Source organism: Sinocyclocheilus rhinocerous, unplaced genomic scaffold (assembly GCF_001515625.1).
Source record: "Sinocyclocheilus rhinocerous isolate Xijiao unplaced genomic scaffold, SAMN03320098_v1.1 scaffold1004, whole genome shotgun sequence".
Lineage (NCBI taxonomy): Eukaryota > Metazoa > Chordata > Actinopteri > Cypriniformes > Cyprinidae > Sinocyclocheilus > Sinocyclocheilus rhinocerous.
Window position 1 is genome coordinate 940450 of NW_015627248.1, and position 18864 is coordinate 959313.

Below are 18864 nucleotides of genomic sequence, written 5' to 3' on the forward strand. Positions count from 1 at the left end.
ATATATATGTATATATATATATATATATATATATATATATATATATATAAACAAACTGTACTTCAGTTGTCTGATTACCATCAAAATGAAGAATTTTGCCAATAATTATAATAAACATTTTGCCACATTAAACAAAATGTTTACCATGAAACAAAATTGTCATTGGAAAAAAAGCGGGATATGTGAAGAAAAAAGTAAATATAACAAAACATTTACCAATAAAAATCTAATTGTGTCAATTTATGCAATAAAAAATATAAAAATATGTATTGTGTATATTTGGCATACATAAAATGTTAGCAATGAAATTATTAGCCTTAGCAAAGACAAAGGAGTCTTTTTTTTGCCATCCTCATTTCCACCACAGAATGCTATTAAACACAACATCTTTTGAGATGTATATCCACTGTTGGATATTATTAGTAGACAAAAAAATAAACTAGCTGGAATGTAAAAAGTGCATTTAAAGAGAGTTTAATTTATAAAAGTCCACAGGGCAAAAAAGTGCCCATAGGTGAAGAAACACCCTTGAAGAAAGAGCAAAACTAGAGAGTGATGTTTCTCCATAAGGTCACATCGACTGCAAGAAAAGTGGAAAAAGAAAGGGTGCGACATCCCTCTTTAAATAAAAGAGAGACGAGATAAAAGCCAGAGGGAGAGGCAGAACGAGAGAATAAAGTACAGCTGTTAGGAGTCATTACTTTCTCCTTTTCTATGTTCTGACAGCAGAGAGGACCTTTTCTCTCTACAGGGAACCCAGAAACACAAAAGCTCAGCTCTCGGCAGGTATAAGTGTCCCACTCCTCAGATTAGCCTGGGTTAGGTTTAATGATGAGGTGTGAACGCACAGGTCACAAAGGTTCTGTGTTCCACTTCACCCACCGCACAGGAGGAGCAGAGCTGCACCGCTGGAGAAAACTCGAGACAGAAGAGCTATGAAAGAAATGACACAGACTACAATCTAAAAGGCCTTCCACAGGTGAGCTGGCAGGGGGAAAGTTTAAGTCTTTAGAGAGTCAACAGTTTTTGAGTGATGGAAAACAAGATTTCTCCTTGTTCTTTGAAACCAGTGTACTATGCAGATATGTGTTCACATATAAGTGAAACACTCTTCAGAAATACCTCCTTCGTGTTTAGCAGAAGAGAGGAAGTTATACAGAATGCAGAGGTTATTTACATAAAGTAGAGCAAAAGCAGTCTTTTTTTTAATTCTAAGAATCAGATATGTGGTTAAAATCAGTTTTGCTATTGCTAATTAAAACTAAAAACAAATTATTTTCATTAATTGAAATCAAGCTGAAATTAAAAATATGAGATGAAAAAAGCTAAACTTCAAAATGTTGCCTTGGCAACTAACTGAAAAAGGTGATGATTTTAAGTTCAAGTTCATTTTATTTGTACAGCACATTTACAGCAGCCGCTAGGCTGACCAAAGTGCTTTACAGAAGAGAAATTTATAAAAACATACACAGAAAGCAAGCCAAATAAAAAATATGAACAACCTATTAAAAAATTACCGAATAACAGTAATCAATACACTAAGGAAAACAGATAGGTTTTTAGCAGGGACTTAAAGACAGGCAGAGAAGGGGCCATGGATAACCTGCTTTGTGCAAGCATTTATGTGTATGAACACTCCCTGAAAAAAAAAATCTGTGCAGCAGGTTTAGTATACAGACTTGTAATGAATGTCCTCAAGTAAAATTATACCATCAAGTCCTTAATTATTGCAGGGTATTCCAAAGCCGTGGCCCTGCCACCGCAAATTACTTTGATTTACTAATAACTGAAATAAAAATAAATCAAAACTATATAGAAATATAAAAAAAAACAACTAATTAAAATGGCATAAGCACATAACAAAATTACTAAAACTTTAACTAACATTAGAATGAAACCTGACAATTTAAAAACAAAAGCTAATTCAAAATACTAATAAATACTAAAATAGTCTATAAAATACTAAAGTAACACTGGTAGAAATTGGTCATGTAACCTGACTAAAATCGTAAGTTGACTTCAAAATGCGGTCTTCTACAAGTTTACCTTTTTAGTGAGCGAGTCGTCTGAGTCCGGAGGCATGCGTGTGGAGACGTGGAACATGACTTCAACTGTAGAGGTGGTGAAGTAGGGCATGGTCAAACCCGTGCTCTTGTTCCGCTGCAGGCCGCCCATGAAACCACAATGACTCGTTAAGTTCACCTGAACATTGAGGAAAGAGTTTGTCAGGGCCCATGCATTAATATCATATAAAATATTGCGAGTAATATTTAAATATATATATATATATATATATACACACAACATTTATTAATGAATTGTCTCCCAGCAATTAATTATCAAGGTTTTACCTCCCAGCCCAGGCCTGACACAAAGTCTTCATAGGCCTGACTCCCGGCTGTGTTGGACAGTATTGAGTGCTTGTCTTCCTGTCCCTCTGCCACGTAAAACACAGCAATCTTGTGTGTTTCACGACTGAAAAACGTAAATAGAGAAGAAAGTAAATTTAGGAGCAAAACAGACAGGTAAATGCTATATTTTTTCACCCTTTACTCTTAAAAGACCTTTCCTAATAGCTTTAAAAGAAACAATACTGGATAAAAAAAAAGTGGCATAACATACCACTGCCTTGAATCCAGATTCTTCAGCTCTCTCAGTAGTTTTTCGTTCTTCTTCAGCAGGTGGAAACTGTTCCTGGAGACAGGACATTTAAACATAAAATCTAATGAAGAGAAATATTCCACCAGATGGCACATCTTTGATCAGGTTAATTAGCTTACACACAGACAGGCGATCAAGAACAACATCCATGTAATGAAAAAGAAAGATTTCTAGATAGATAGATATAATGACAGACAGAAGAATTGACAGACAATGGAAAAAACAACAGAACAACAGATAGTTAGACAGACAGACAGACAGACAGATAGTTTTAGCTATGGTTCACAGACCCTATTTGGAGAAGCGCTGTTCTAGACTGTGCATTAGATCGCTTTCATTAAGCGGCCGCCTGCTTAATTACCATCTTCCTTGTTTTTCTCACAGACTCCCGGAAAATCTCACCCCGCAACAGAAACGCAAATGAAAACAAACAATGGAAGATCCTGCGCTGAAAAACATCTTATGACACGATGAGTCATAAAACAAAAACTTACACATGATGTCATGAAAAGAAAAAAGAAAAAAAACCTTGTAAATCTAAGATAATGCGACTTCTTTCCGTCTGCAGCTTTTATAGTTCAGAGTTCAGTTACTTTCTCCCTCTCCCCTTCTTTATCTTTCGCTCCCTCCAAGTGGCCGCGTGAGTCATGTGGAAAACCACACGATGCTCTCTAAAAGGACTTTTTGTTTTGTTCTCCTTTTCTTTGAGCAGGGGTCTCTTTATTAGCTTGTTGCAATGTAATGGTCTTCATTTTCTCCATTGAAAGCGAGCCATTTCAGGAGGCGAATGCGCGAACGGCATAAAAGGCCGACATTAGGCGCGCGCTCACGCACACAATGGCCTGGCGGATTGCAATGCCTTAGTCTCTGACCACGGATAAATGATACATGAATGCCTGGAGAGCAGCAGCAGGACAATTCCTCATTAAACAGCCCCTATGCATTTTCTCCCAGCTCTCCAACTCATAATAACCCTCCAGCCACATTCGAAAGGTAGCAGCCTTTTATTTTCACCTGGCGTATCAGGCAAGAATGAAAAGTACCACGGCTGCTCGGCAGATAACAGACCCCTCATGAATTAATCCCCCCATAAAAGCTGCGAGCATGCACACACACACCGCATGCACCCAGAGCTGTTGAAGAAAAGCTTCCCCCCCCCCGACGACTCTATGAGGGAATGGTGAAAAAACAATTTTCCTTCATTAATCTCATAACAGACCACATATATCATGAAAATTAATGCCATTACATTTAAGGTGAAAAATAACCCCAATTATCCAATTATTTGTCATCTGGAAATATTTAACCATTCTCTGTAATACCACAAAATGGAATGGGATTGAACCCTTACAGTCAAATGCAATGAGAGGAACCATTAGACATTTTGGAGGGGGACAGAAACTGAGGTTTGGGCAGCAAGTGAGCAGCACTGTAGTGTCTATTGGTGGATAAGCTAATCAGAAAGTTGTTGACTGTTTAAAGCAGATTAATGTGGCTCTGCGCAATCAGGGAGAGGTGCGAGCAAACAGGATGTTTACATGCATTATCGGCCTTCAACAACAGCATCAACCAGATTGTGCTAACAAACTCTAGCAAAACAATGTAGTGATTCTTTTGGGAAAAAATGGCAGGATGATTTGATGAAGTGTTGCTGAACACTTAATTCCCAGACTAAAGGATTAAACTATCTGATATGGCAGTTAAACAAAGCTAAGATAAAGACAGAATCGGCAGAATCGTGGTAAGTGGAATTTGTTTGTTATTAGTAATAAACTGCCCAAAAGACTCAATGTTAACTAAAATGGTGGACAAGATGAAGCGAATGACTTTGGGTATGGTACATGAATACCTGCGATGACCGATTCTTGAGACAAGTTTTTGGAAAAATAATTATTTAAAATAGACAGAGCATTAGACAGAGCATGGGGAAGTCGTGGCCTAATGGTTAGAGAGTCGGACTCATAACCCAAAGGTTGTGGGTTCGAGTCTCGTACCGGCAGGGATTGTAGGTGGGGGGACTGAATGTACAGCGCTCTCTCCCACCTTCAATACCACAACTGAGGTGCCCTTGAGCAAGGCACCGAACCCCCAACTGCTCCCCGGGCGCCGCACCATAAATGGCTGCCCACTGCTCCGGGTGTGTGTTCACGGTGTGTGTGTGTTCACTGCTGTGTGTGTGCACTTTGGATGGGTAAATGCAGAGCACTAATTCCGAGTATGGGTAACCATACTTGGCCACATGTCATGTCACGTCATTAAAAATTGTGACTTGGAGTGCTGAACTCCCGTCAAGTCAGTTGTAACACAAGTAGTGTGCACACTTATACTGATTATTACAGTAATCTGCAAAAGATGTTCTCGCTTGAATTGCACTTGCATTCTTACAAACATCTTGGGAAATTTTCTTTTGATTTTTGTAAATCCTGGAAAAAATAGCAACTCTAGCATGGGGAAACCACATCGTCCATTATGATGCCTGCTATTAGGACATTTGTTTTTTTTTGAAGGATTGCTCCTATAGATGTTCGACATTGCAAATTTTTAGGTATCATCCCAAACCTGTAACCAGTAGGATACACCAGGGTTTCCCAACACGTTCCTGGAGGCACCCCAATTCTACACATTTTCAATCTCTTCCTAATCAGACACACCTGAATCAACTGAGCTCATTAGTAGAGACTCCAAGAAACCTGAAATTGATGGCTCATATAAGGGAGACATGTTGGGCTGGTACACCATCCCAAAAAAGTTTGTTATAAATAGGATTTGAATATTCTATAACAAGGGTTTTTAAACCTGTCCTGGAAGCCCCTCGGCAATGTATATTTTGTATGCCTGCCTCATCTGTCACACATGATTCAAGTCATCAGCTCATTAATAGAGAGACTGTAAGACCTGAATTGGATGTGTTCGATAAGGTAGACCAACAAAATGTAGTGCTGGGGGGCCTCCAAGACAGGTTTAAAAAAAAAAAAACCCTGCCCTATAGGATTACCAGGCATTTGCAACTGCAATGTGTGTTCAAGAGGTGATTAGCTACCTACCTCTTTTCCCAGGAGTTCATGCCCAGTATGTTGAGGAGCAGTTTGCAGTAGTAGAAGGCCGACTGGGGTCTCTGTGGGCTTGGCTCTTGCTGCACTGCGGCCCTCATATTCAGGTCATTCCCACGATAGAGCGCGAAGTCCCGCTCTTCGTCACACTGCTTCAGGATGGCATTGATGACATCGTTCTCTTGCTTCTCAGACACGCAGGTGGGCGGCGGGGCTGGAATGTTGAGCGGTGCGCCAGTACGTTGCAGGCACTCTGGGCTGGAGTATCCCAGGTACTGCAGCATCTCATCCAGGGCGTCCTCCCCATCCTGCAGGGAGTCCCAGCTTGGGATCACCTCTCTGCACTGCCGTTTGGCCTGTGGGGCCATCAGTTCCAGCCCTGCCTCTTCGTCCACTTCCTCAAGTTCTTCCTCCTCCCCGTCTTCTTTCACCTCTTCCTCATCCAGGTCCTCTTCATTCTCCTGAAAAGCTTCATCCTCTGGTTCTTCTTGACCGCCTCTTTCTAGACTGTCCTCATCTCTGCCACATTCTCTACCACCCCCTGCTTGATTAGAGGACGAGTAGAGGTGCAAAGTTTGACTAGGAGTGATGCATTGAGGTGGACCATACAGTATAGCTAAGTCCCAGGAGTGTTTTCCGGAAATGTCCCTCACGATCACCCGAACGCAGGCACTGGTGGTGGTGAGGCCAGCTGACATCCCGCCACCGGGCAGGCCGTCTTCTGCCTGGATCTGTAGATAGGACAGCAGGGTGGTGCCATTGAGCACGAAGAACTGCAAGTTGGGTGCGTCGAAAAGCTCAGGGGTCAGGTCTGCGCTCTCGCTGTATGGGTTATCCTGGTTCTCGCATACCTGGCTAGTCAGAGTGGCCGGACCACCACTCATCGGATAGTGACCCAGGTGGTTGACCAGGTGGGATATGACCGTGCGTGCCGCAATTGAAATCAGGCCTTGCTGAATACGGCTCCTCGCTACAAACACACAAAAATACAAAGATGTATTTATAAGAAGTTGTATGTGCAGAAATTTCAAGAGATTTTCAAAGACAATTAGAATGCCCATCATTCATAAAGTTCTACATATCCCTTACTACTTGGGTGTTCATTTCTGAAGTATTTTGGCTAATCTGACCAAGAGTAAAGTACTCTCAAGCTCAGTTTAAATCTATTTGGGATGTTCTAAACAACACAATTTCACAATCAACTTGACTGAACATCTTATTGACCAATCAGTATTATGGAAGCCTTGTTTGGGGTCATCTGGCATAATCAGCCATGTTTCTTACATAAATTGGCATTTTTACATGCGGATTTAACTGATGGAGCAAAAATAATATAAAATAGAATGTAACATTTTTAGGACTATTTAAGACTGTTTTTAAGTTGACAAAAAAAGCACAAGACATTGCAATGGCCAGTTATTTTTCTGAATGTGAATGACCACAGTGGTGGAGTTTCAATGTGAACAAATTGAAAGATGCTGCTTTTTAGAGAGGGTTTTACTGTGGAAACTAACAGGATACTGTTACCACACTAACTAAACCACCATTAAACATATTAAAACAAAATCAAAAATTAAATAAAATATCTAAAAAATAATAATAAATGAAAAAAAAAATAAAAATAAAAATCAAAACTACATAAGTAGTTGACCTCACTAATCGGTTGATCCATCCCCAAATCTATCCTGCAGAATTTAATCAAAAATCAGAAAGTGAGAGGTGGAGAGACTGCAGTGATGAAAAGGTGTTAGAAACAAGTAAAGGAAGAGTTTAGGCATTCGTTTCATCAGGGATGTAGTGATTTTCAGATCTATCAGTGTTAAACTCCTGCAGAGCTGAGATGTGAAGGTGAAGGTGCAGACGGCTTGTGTGAATACAGGGACATTAGGGTGTGATGAAGAATGCAGGATGCCTGAGGAGAGGTGCAGATGCCTCGATGCTGGTAAGAAGCTCCCGATGGAGACACCCCTTCTTCACACACTACCAGAACTCACAAAGAAACCATGCGGAGAGCAGCCCAATACCAGTGCACTCGACGTGCCAGAGGCCTACTCCCCCCAATCAACACACCAATCACATTCAGCGACACTCTCCACCGCCTTAATGAGCCAAAACATTCTTAGACCGGAGCTCTCGGGGGGAGGGATTTTATCCTGATGAAGCAGTCTTCTGTACGGACCACCTCAGCCGCCGAGTGCCCTCCGATCTAGCAAGAATCCAGCACTAGGAGTAATTTCAAGAGTAATGGAGGTAGGAAAGTGGTGGACACATGTCTCACTCAGGGTTGTAATGATTAGTTATTTTCGCCTGATGGAGAGAGACACAGCAACGGCAGCACAGGAAACCAGCCCCCTGCTGTCAATCTCAAACCCACCCTCTCCCTGATACACACTGAAACTAGCATGAGGGAGCAAACAGATTCGGTGATGACATTTAGCTAGTTCATTCCTGCTTCTTCTGATTTATGGTATGCTTGTTTTAACTACAGAAGGTGATAAAGATAGGAGAAATGGGGTGGGTGGTGGTTAACACTGTGCAACAAGCTCTATTTTTTCGTGCATGTTTGTCTTAACCTACTGCAACAGTCAGAATTTATCAATTCAGCTTTTATGTTAATGCAAGTAAAAAGCTGTTATGTAATAAAGTTACAAGGCAAATGAATTTATAGGTCACTTAGACCCATAGTGACATCTCATTGGTCCAAAATTGTGCTTTGCCTATCTACATATTAAAAAGTAATTCATTCTCAAGGGCTTTATGTGAGGACAGAAAAATTACTTGATTATCAAAACTTGTCATGTTGCAACAGGTTAGGACAAGGGGTAGGAAACAGAAACTGGAGAAAGACAAAAGTAAGTGCTGAACTTGACTAAAATATCACATGCATAAACACGAGATTTAAAGGAGGTCAAAACAAGTACAAGAGAGAGGCAGAAGACATGCGCTCACCTTCAGTGACGGGCTGCAGTTTAGAGGAGCGTTCAGATTCGGGTGAATGGAGCGGCTCTGGCTCCTTCAGGTTCTCCAGTAGCAGGAAGGGGTCGTAGTCTGGGCTGCTCAAGTCTGACAGGTGAATGGGGAAGTAATTGGGGTTGCTGAAGCTCTGAGCCCCATATACACAGCCATGGAGGACCTGACAGATGGACAAATGGGTTAGAAATACAAAGAAATAAAGAGTGGGGTGCACTTGTTTATGTCTTTAGTTGTTTCACAGGGTAACGTACATTCACACAGGGCATCGGCATCAACACTTGACGGAGGGTGTGTCTGAAGCTTGGCGCTGACGCGATCGTCATAGTGACAACAGCCAATTACATTGGACCGCAATTAGGCTATTTGCATAAGGCGATCTGATTGGCTGACGCCTCCATTGGCGCTTGAAAAGTTGAGAAATTTTCAACTTCTGCCGCGAGCAACGCCAGTGTTGCGATGCCGATGGACCCACGATTCAGTTCGGCAACGCATGACGTCCCCCATTGAAAGTAAATGAGAAGCGTTAACGCCAAAGCCCTGTGTGAATGTACCGCATTCACAGACAAAAATTAAAAAATATGTAAATCGAGATATAAAAAATATGTTTAATAGCAGATGTGAGTGTTGACCTCGTACTTTATAGATGCAGCTAAGGACAGACTTGTCAGTTTTCTCATTGTCTGAGGCTCTTTGGACCGGCTGCAGGAGAGTTTTTGGAGGTAGAGCCATCACCCAGTCCAGCAAGCACAGCAGCAGAGACACAACCAGCTGGAAAGATATAAAGTAAAATAAATAAAATTATTATCAAAATTATAAAAAAATAAATGCTTTCTATTTTGATATATTTAAAATTGTAGTTTATTCCTGGCAAAAAAATTATTTTCAGCAGCCATTACTACAGTGTTAAGTGTCACATGATCCTTCTAAATCATTCTAGAAATCATTCTAATACGCTGATTTACTACTCAAGAAACATTATCAGTGTTGAAAACAGTGCTGCTTAATATTTTTGATGAAACAGTGGTACATTTTTATTTATTTATAATTAATTTAAAATATATTTTTTTGGTAACAAAGTCTTTACTGCCACTTTTGATATATATATATAAATATATATTCAGGTGTACACCTTTATGATATGTCAGTCAATCTGGTGACCAATTTAAAGAAACAGTACACCCAAAAATGAAAACTCAGCATCACCCTCATGTCACCCAAAACCGGTATGACAATTTCAGCCTCTTTCTTGCACAAACCCATCAAATTGCTTCAGAAGACTTATAATGTAGCAAACACATTGTTTAGTTGCTTTATAAAGCATTTCTTTTTTAGTAAGAACAGGAAAATTACTTGATGTGTTGCATCTACTGTAGATAGGACAAACTGTTCTGTTTTTAGGTGTACTTTCTCTTTAATAAAAACCATTATGAGCTGCTGGTTGGAAAAAAAGCATTTATTTCACATGTACACGAGTGTGTTCTTTCATTGTGTTGGGGTACATACCCTCTTATCCAACTCATGAGGGGAAGACTCTGTGGCTGGAAGAAGGTAAGTGATGGTTGCAATAAGGACCTACAAAGCAGGAAATTAACATTAGTATCTATTTAACAAATCCAAACCAACTTAAAATTCAGCTTACTTGCACTGTGACTGACTTTACCTCCACTATTTTCTTTGGAGTGTCTGGCGGGAATTTCTGCAGTTCGTCCACATAATTTATGAGCAGGTGCAGAATATCAGAGGCCACCAAGGCAACGGTTTTATTTGAGAACTGGAAGGAAGGTATTAGGGGTTAAAATGGAGGCAATCAGCAACTTTAACGTGCTCAGACGTGTGGAGGAAAACTGCAAAATTGTGTCGTGGGCCTCATCTGAGCTGATTAAGACGGGATGAGTCTTTGCCTAATTCTGCTTCATGGAACGCACCCAAAAGAGAGAGACCCTCATGTCTAACCCTCCACTGACACCAGATTCTCCAAAAAGCCAATAGAATTGACCCGATCACAAACAGACTTTTCTGATTGGACCAGAGTTTGAGTATGTGTGTGTGTCTGTTGGCCCTAGCCTTCATTTCAGACAGAAATGTAATAATTCCTCGAAGTCTCTGAAGCGTGCATTCTTCAGTGGATTAGCCTTCTGTCTGTGAGAAGCAGAGAAGCCAAACATGTTGACGGTCCAGATTTAGGAAGGCTGGTAGGGGTGGGTGCAGGGAGTATGGAATAATCTTCTTCTGGATGAACAGAACACACTTGTGCCAGTGCAGTGAGCCCAGGCATCAGGAACGGCTTCAGAAGACTCAGGCCAAGGGCAATGCCATCATTTCTCTGCTGTGCTCACTTACAGTACATTGCCAGTGAAGGTTCTTTTACAACACAGATGCTTCTATTCTGTTTATAATCAATCTTTAACAGCAGAATATATGTACATTTTGTTGTATAACCAAGCATCCGTTACCTTGAGAGTGACACAGATGACATTGAGCGCTTCTTTGATCTGCGGATGCTGAGTGCCATGAACCAGCTCTTCACAGAGCCAAATACCCAGACTACAGAGAGCCACAGACCTGAAAAACAAAAAACAAAGATATCAATTTAATTTAAAATAAATTGATAACTTCCAACACATTTAAATTAAACATCAAACATTTTACAAATGCAAAATCTCGTGGTTTAGATATGTAGATGTTTTTGTGCTTTAGATATGGAAATGGAAATGTTTACAATGTGACAAGAAAAACATTAAAAGCATTAAAAAAGAAAAATATTTTTTTTCATTACTTTAATTTACTTTATTTTTATTTTCATTCTGTCTTTATGGTCACTTCTGATCAACTGAATGTGTACTTGCTGAATAAAAGTTTCAGATTTTCTCTTAAAAAAAATCCACAGAGTTATCAAGCCCCCTTCTAATGACTTGAGCCACATCAGGATCCACAGTAATCCTACTGAGTCCTGGATTACTTTAAATGACACTGCTCCTAATCTGTCTAGATATGACCAGACACTCCGTACCAGTCTAAAACTGACCATAATGTACAGAGTTTTTAATCTGTCTGGCATGGGGTTTGCTTGCTTCATTTAAAAAAGAAATCTAACAAGGAGGAAGCACTGACCTGGAAAACACAAGACCATTCCAATAACAAAAAATCCAAATCATAAATTTAGAACTATAATAATACATTCCTGATGCAATAAACTATACAAGCCACATAAAGGGATCAATTAATCAATTATACACTCACCTGTTAAAATTAGATTTATGTTTATGGAATTGGTATGATGCACTTTAATGCACAATGTTTTCTGTCTGCTGCCGTATGATCTGGATTATTTGAGTGTTTGTGTTAGTGACATTAACGTTTACAGTATCTTTTTTTGTCATAACCAACCTGAACTTTTGTCCTCTGGTTGAAATTTTATTGGTGACATTTCATACTGCTTGATTTAGTTACTACAGTAGGTAGTAATGCCTATTACCGCCGCCGTGAGGACACAGTCACATGTGAAACTTGTTCTTGAATTCACCACCATGTGGCACAAAGGGACATTTGACACCATTGCTCAATAAAGATGGAATTGTTACATTTTAACTTGTAAATAAAGATAAAAAATAATTAAATAAATCAGTGGTAATATTACAATAATTGGCTAATAAAGCATCATGACATTTAATCTCAAATTATTTATCATAATGTTCCAGCTATCTGACCACTGTAACAGTGAAATATTACAGTGATGGCACTGCTTGAAGTGTGCTTACTTTTTATTGTACAGTACCAGCCAGTATTAACTTTGAATGTTTAGATTACATTTAAAGAGGTGTGCATTATGCCATAAAAAATAAAACGATAGAAAAGGTAGCTTATTGTTAGGAAGATTTTGAGTGTTATAGGCTAGGCCTAGTTCTAACACATATTTTGGCACTATTGTCACATATGAAAGGTTTGAAACTTACATTTAATAATTCGTTGATGCAGTTCACGCATACTTATTCATTATCTGTCCTTTTTTTAAATGTATTGCAGGTTTTCATATAGAGTCATATTCCTTGTGTGATTTGATGTAAAATGAGGAATACAAAATATGATTTGAAGCCAATGTCATTTATGAGTTTCGCAGTGCGGGAGATCCGTCCAAAATGTAAAAAAATAAAAAATGAACACAATACAACAACTTAAGAGTTTTGTCATTTAATGAGATATGTATTACATATTCATTTACATGTTAGCCTTTTGTGAAAATTCTTTTGCAGATTTGACACATTTCTCTAAATGACAGAAAACAACGGCTGATTCACAACTTTCGTTTCCAAGCGCAGAAATCAGGTGCATTTAGCTTTGTGGTGTCCAAAACTGATGACTTATATTCACAATAAGCTACAGAATACATGTAAGACTCAAACTATTAAGGGCTAATAACGACAGTAAGACGTTAATAATGTATGAGCACGCTTTGGTTCATTTTTAAGAAATGACTTAAAAGAAATTATCTGCATGATGCCACTGATTATTTTTATTATTGCGAAGTGAGACGAATGAAGAGCGTGTCTCTCTTGTTGCTTGGTTCTGTTTTGTTTCATGAGAGACGCGGAGCGTCCGTGATAGAGAGAAAGAAACTGGCTGAAAGAGACACGCGTCTGCAAGAGAGACAGAAACTTTTGTTCTTAATTTTTATGCTGCTTTGTACTGTTTTCATTTTTAAAAAGTTTTTATTGTATGTGGCAACCAGTGTTGGGGAAAGTTACTTTTAAAAGTAATGCATTACAATATTGCGTTACTCCATAAAAAGTAACTAATTACGTTACTTTGTTACTGTTTATGGAAAGGAATGCGTTACGTTACTTTTGCGTTACTTTTAAAATCTGGGCAGGGCTTGCTTGTATTTTTTTTTAAATAAAAAGTTATATTTTTGGCAAATATAAAAGCCTTTTCACACCAAAAGTGAAATGAATAAGCCTCAGGCTGAAGGGAAAGTAAATTTACGTCCGTACAGTAGAATGCAGAAGAAGAAATTTCAACACACTTCAGCAATAAAGACACACAAATGTTTGTCTAGAGTAATTTTTGCTTATTAGTACGGTTGAACTGGATCATCGAAGGTCAAAAGCAAAGACATTGGTTAATAGAATGGGATTAAATACATAAAGGATATTTGTATTGTTTAACATTTAATTATTGCAGGTTTGCGTCATATTCTGAGTTGCATTATTTTTATTCATTATGAGCAATACTGAATCTGTTTTGTTTTTTTTGTGAGTGAGATTAATTAATGCATATTCATATTTATTTTAGAACTACAGTAACATCTGATTTCTCTCAACATGGGGATAGGAGAGCTGTCGATCAATAAATTGAAAAAAACAAAAAAAGTAACTTGCATTACTTATTTGAAAAAGTAACTCAGATATTCTCTTGTAAATTAAAAAGTAATGCGTTACTTTACTAGTTACTTGAAAAAAGTAATCTGATTACGTAACTCGCGTTATTTGTAATGTGTTACCCCCAACACTGCAGTTCTTGTGGCAATACAAATGTAAAAATATATTGCAGTAATAAGAATGCTGTATTTCTCATTTTACATCAAATCATGCAGTGAATACATGCAAACCTATAATAAAACTATCCCGAGACTTCATGTAATCATTTTTAGTTTCAGTATTCTTCTTAAAAAAATGAATTTTATATTTAAGAAAAATACTATTTAGTTATTCTTTTTCTTATTTTAGTTTTCGTCATTTTAGTCATTTATATAAGGAATGTAGCATTCTTACATTAATGCAGAGATAAATGTTGCCTATTTCTATAATTATTATATTTATTTAATTGTTTTTTTTTTCATGTTGAAATGTAATATTGTTGTTGATATGGTTATCACTGTCAATCATCTCAAATTTTGTGAGTGATAATTTAACAGATAGGCTACACTCCTGCATTTAAATGAAGCTGGTTGCATTTTAAAAAAGCTAATTCTGGTTGAGTACCATCTTTACATGTAGTATTTTGCAATCAGTAAGGACAGGCAAACTATTTAATGTGACACACCTAGCTAAGATGACATGTTTTTTTCCCACACTTTTTTATTTAGTGGAGGGATAGAAGAGGACCGTTTACCAAAGCACCACAGCACAACATGTCAGAGTAAATGTGGTAACAAGTCACAGCTTTGACTAGGACAAGGTGTTTGAGTTCAGGGCTTGTACCTCGCTGGTGCAGAAGGCTCATCTCTGGCAGAGGTCAGGATATGCTTGATTATATGCTCCTGAAACAGAAAAACAAAACAATCACTGTTAACGGGGACATATCATACTTTATTTATTTGTTTATTGTTTCTTTAAAGTGTTTGGTGAATTTCACACTTTTAAAAGCCCTAAAAATGAAAACATAATTAAAATGGTTTTGTTTTAATATGCATATAATTAAAAAAATTAGATACTAGTAAAACATCTAATTTAATACAATGAAGCATAATCGATATACATCACCGGTCAAAAGTTTGGAGTGTGTAAGATTTTTGAAAGTCTTTTAGGGTCACCAAGACTGAATTTATACAATTTAAATAACGGTTTTCTATGAAAGCTTGTTTTTAACTTCAATTTTGATTTTTTTTTCTCAGAGAAAGGTTTTTGTTCTCAGAAATAAAAAGTGAGATAAGTTGCAATAACCTTTTTATTTTTTTATCCTGTGGTGGAAACAAGCTTCAAGTTCCACAGTTAATTATTTTAAAATGTAATTAATTCCAGTAATGACAAATATGAATTTTCAGCAGACATTACTCCAGTCTTCACATGATCATGAACAATTCTTTTTATCAATGATGAAAACTTGCTGCTTAAGATTTTTATGGAAAGGTGACACTTTTTTTTCTTTGATGAATAGAAAATTCAAAAGAACAGCATTTATTTGAAATAGAAATCTTTTGCAACGCTATAAATGTCTTTACTGGCACTTGTGATCAATTTAATATGCCCTTGCATCAGAACAAATAGACAATTCTGAATGGCAGTCAATGAAAATACAGGGTGCATAAAATCCTGTTCAAGGAACCGGCGACTTCCTGATACTGATCAATTTCATTCTATCTAGAGAGTGTCAGATAATATGTTCCCATTTCTTAGCCACACAGACTTTCACACAGCACATTCGCTCACAGAAACATACACAACACTGCACACACTCCCACCAGAGACACAGATGCACAGAGTGAGATAATGCAGACAGACAGACAGATAATGATCAGAACCGCTCACAACAGACTCAAAATCTGACATAAAACCAGCAATCTGGCAACTCGGAACGTGACATATCCAACCATCTGGAAAAGAAGCATCTGCCCGGGCACACACACGCACAGAAAAAGGATCACGTTAACCACCGTCTTGTCATTCATGGCCTGCTCCTGGTTATCAGATGCCATCATGCGAATTTCTGCATGTGAGTGACGGACGCCTCCCCGCATGGCATTAGCTCCTTACCGTCGCTCGGAACAACACAGCAACACAATAACAACAGCCCTATGGAGCTTGGGTCAATGCAGCTTGCATTGCTGATCGCCCATTAGCACATTAGAGTCGGCAGGAACAATTACAGGAGATTTCCCTGCACTCTAAACAACCGTTGGAGTGGCATACATTCAGCCACTTGGATCTGCATAAGGGCAGGCGGTGGATCAGAGGTTAAACACAGACTACAGATATAAGCACATAAGGAAGTCCTGATTGAAGGCTGGTGGTTGAATGTAGCCCCATGATATCAGAGATTATTTTTAGGAAAGATGCACAAAATCGCATATTTTCCAATTATTAGTTGATGGTTTGTCAGAACAACCAGTCAGTTCAAAAGCTTTTCTCAGACTAAAGTGCAACAGTTTTGGTTCGCATGGTATGGATTATAAATATTTATAGTGAATAATGAAAAAAATCTAATAATAAAAATGATATTATTATTATAAATGCACTATTATATTAATTGGTCAAAACATTTGTCCTATAATATATATATACACATATTAAATAATTAAATAAAAAAATTATTAGAATTATTAATAAAGTTCATATATAAATAAAACACTTTAAATATTCTAAAAACTTTTATAGAAAGGAAAAAAGAGGTAGATAAATAGCCTCACTAATGCATCCATGCATCCTGACCCATCAATATTTTTTTTCTTGGGGCAGGTTGTGATACCTTGACATCTGTGAATTTCGTCATGAGGATGTCAGCTGTTGTAGGGTGCAGGGCGGGAAGTTCACTGTACAAGTTTGGGAGGCACACCAGGGAGCCCAACAAGATCTGAGCCTCCACCCGTGGAGCCTGGGAGAAAGACCAAGAAAAGAGAAAGACAAAAGCAATTAACAACAGCTACAAAGTCACATTGGGTGTAACATTTGCAAACACATGTGCATATATGTTAACACATGTAGAGGCAGTGATATCTGGAAGCAGTTCGGTGGTTTCTCACATTGAGGGACGAGCAGGCGGTTACACGGCTCGCTGCCACTATGAAGTTCAGGATGAGCATTGTGGCTCCCGGAAGACCAATAGAGAAGAATCGTGGTGAGCAATGCTTAATGATGGTGTTCACAATGTCCTGTAAGGCAAAGAGAAAGAGGTCAACACAAAAGTTTTGAACAAAGTTGGCAATCCACATGGAGACCAGGTACACACAAACACACCTGGTCTTGATGAAGCAGCCCGCAGTGCATGATGTTGTAGAAGTGCGTAAGGAAGTCAGAGTTGGGTGAAACATCCTGTCTTCTCTTCATTATCTTACAGATGAGCTTATAGGCGTGGAGTTTGCCCTGCTTATAGCGTTCACCCAACATAGTGGCCTGCACACAGACAGCACAAAACCTTTATGATAGATAGATAGATAGATAGATAGATAGTAGGGGTGTAACGGTACGCGTATCGTGTACCGAACGGTTCACGGGCAATTTCCAAATGGAAGTGATCATCCCTATCCCCTTGGAGTGGGGACTTTGGAGTGAGCAGGGCACGTGCGTGCCATTATGAAGTTAGGGTTAAGGTTACCGTTACACCACGTACCGTTACACCCCTAATAGATAGATAGATAGATAGATAGATAGATAGATAGATAGAACGAGTGAACGATAGACAGAACGACAGATGGACAGAACTAATAAAGTATGCATAAAAGTCAACTATGTCTTTGCCATTCAGATAAACAGTAAAGGTAAAATATTGCTAAACTCACTTTGAAAAGCCAGGGAGTCAGAATCCGCAGAGGTGGAATCAGATCTGGTGGGGGTGGAGACGACTGGTTGTCAAGGGAAATCCCGAGATTGTCTCTGATCTACAGAGACAGAAAAAAACACAGAGACATAAGGACATTTTTCAACAGGAATTTGATTAGTTACGGCACTGTAAATCATCCTTTCAGGGCACTCTGAAGGACTCTGAGTGTCTGTGTTCACCTTGGCCAGGTTCTGCCAGAGCTCGCAGAGGTAGTCAAAGACCTGTGCATGGATCTCAGGGTCCTTGATGGAGTTGACATCTCCCAGAATGCCAAGCATTCTCCTCCACATCACTGTGGCAACATCAGCGTGCCAGCCGGTCAGAGTGCCGCCAGCCATCACACTACAGTCCTCTGTGGGAAATTCGCTGGTTTCTGAAATGTGCAATAAAGCAGGTTCATTACAAAGATGCAACAGATAGCGTACTAGCTTGCATATTCCTAGCTAAGTATGTCTGTCTATCTATCTATAAATTACCAAGGTCATCAGGGGTCTGCAGCACAGAGTGGTGCATTTTCTCATCCAGCTGCAAGTCTTTATGCTGGACGTGTTCGGAAGTCAGCGTGGCAGGGGACGGCGTCTGCGATCGTGAACCTCCCAGAGAGTGCATTGGAGATGCGCTCTCAGAACCTGAGGAAATATCAAGCACATCATCTCTTAGATCTCTAAACACGACGACAAAGAATTGTGTCGTAATGTTCCACTGACAGTAATACAGCATACGGGAACAGTGTGACTGATACCAGAGTATTTTTTAGCACGGAATCAAGCAGCAGATGCTTTTACCCAAAGAAAGTTTCAGTACACTTAACATGTAAAATGTTCATTAGTTAAGCTAGTTTGGATAGTTTTGGGTAGAACACCCTATAGTGTTCTTGAAAATAAAGGTTAGAGATTATGCTGCTCATGTGGACTGAAATACGGTATGC

The 18864-nt window shown here is 38.9% G+C and overlaps 1 protein-coding gene across 5 annotated transcripts in view; it reads right to left on the reverse strand.

Moving 5' to 3' along the window:
* Positions 1-18864, reverse strand: part of ralgapa1 (Ral GTPase activating protein catalytic subunit alpha 1) — an 86035-nt gene that overhangs the window by 22194 nt on the left and 44977 nt on the right. For all 5 annotated transcript variants that reach the window (XM_016534738.1, XM_016534728.1, XM_016534753.1 and 2 more), the window contains 16 exons: positions 18413-18565; positions 18116-18309; positions 17896-17994; positions 17354-17509; positions 17140-17268; positions 16866-16991; positions 14882-14940; positions 11138-11246; positions 10345-10455; positions 10188-10256; positions 9321-9452; positions 8661-8844; positions 5706-6681; positions 2623-2694; positions 2352-2475; positions 2047-2202 (listed from right to left, as the gene is read on the reverse strand). In XM_016534738.1, coding sequence (XP_016390224.1) covers positions 2047-2202; positions 2352-2475; positions 2623-2694; positions 5706-6681; positions 8661-8844; positions 9321-9452; positions 10188-10256; positions 10345-10455; positions 11138-11246; positions 14882-14940; positions 16866-16991; positions 17140-17268; positions 17354-17509; positions 17896-17994; positions 18116-18309; positions 18413-18565 — 2849 coding nt within the window. The remainder of the gene's footprint in view (positions 1-2046; positions 2203-2351; positions 2476-2622; positions 2695-5705; positions 6682-8660; positions 8845-9320; positions 9453-10187; positions 10257-10344; positions 10456-11137; positions 11247-14881; positions 14941-16865; positions 16992-17139; positions 17269-17353; positions 17510-17895; positions 17995-18115; positions 18310-18412; positions 18566-18864) is intronic.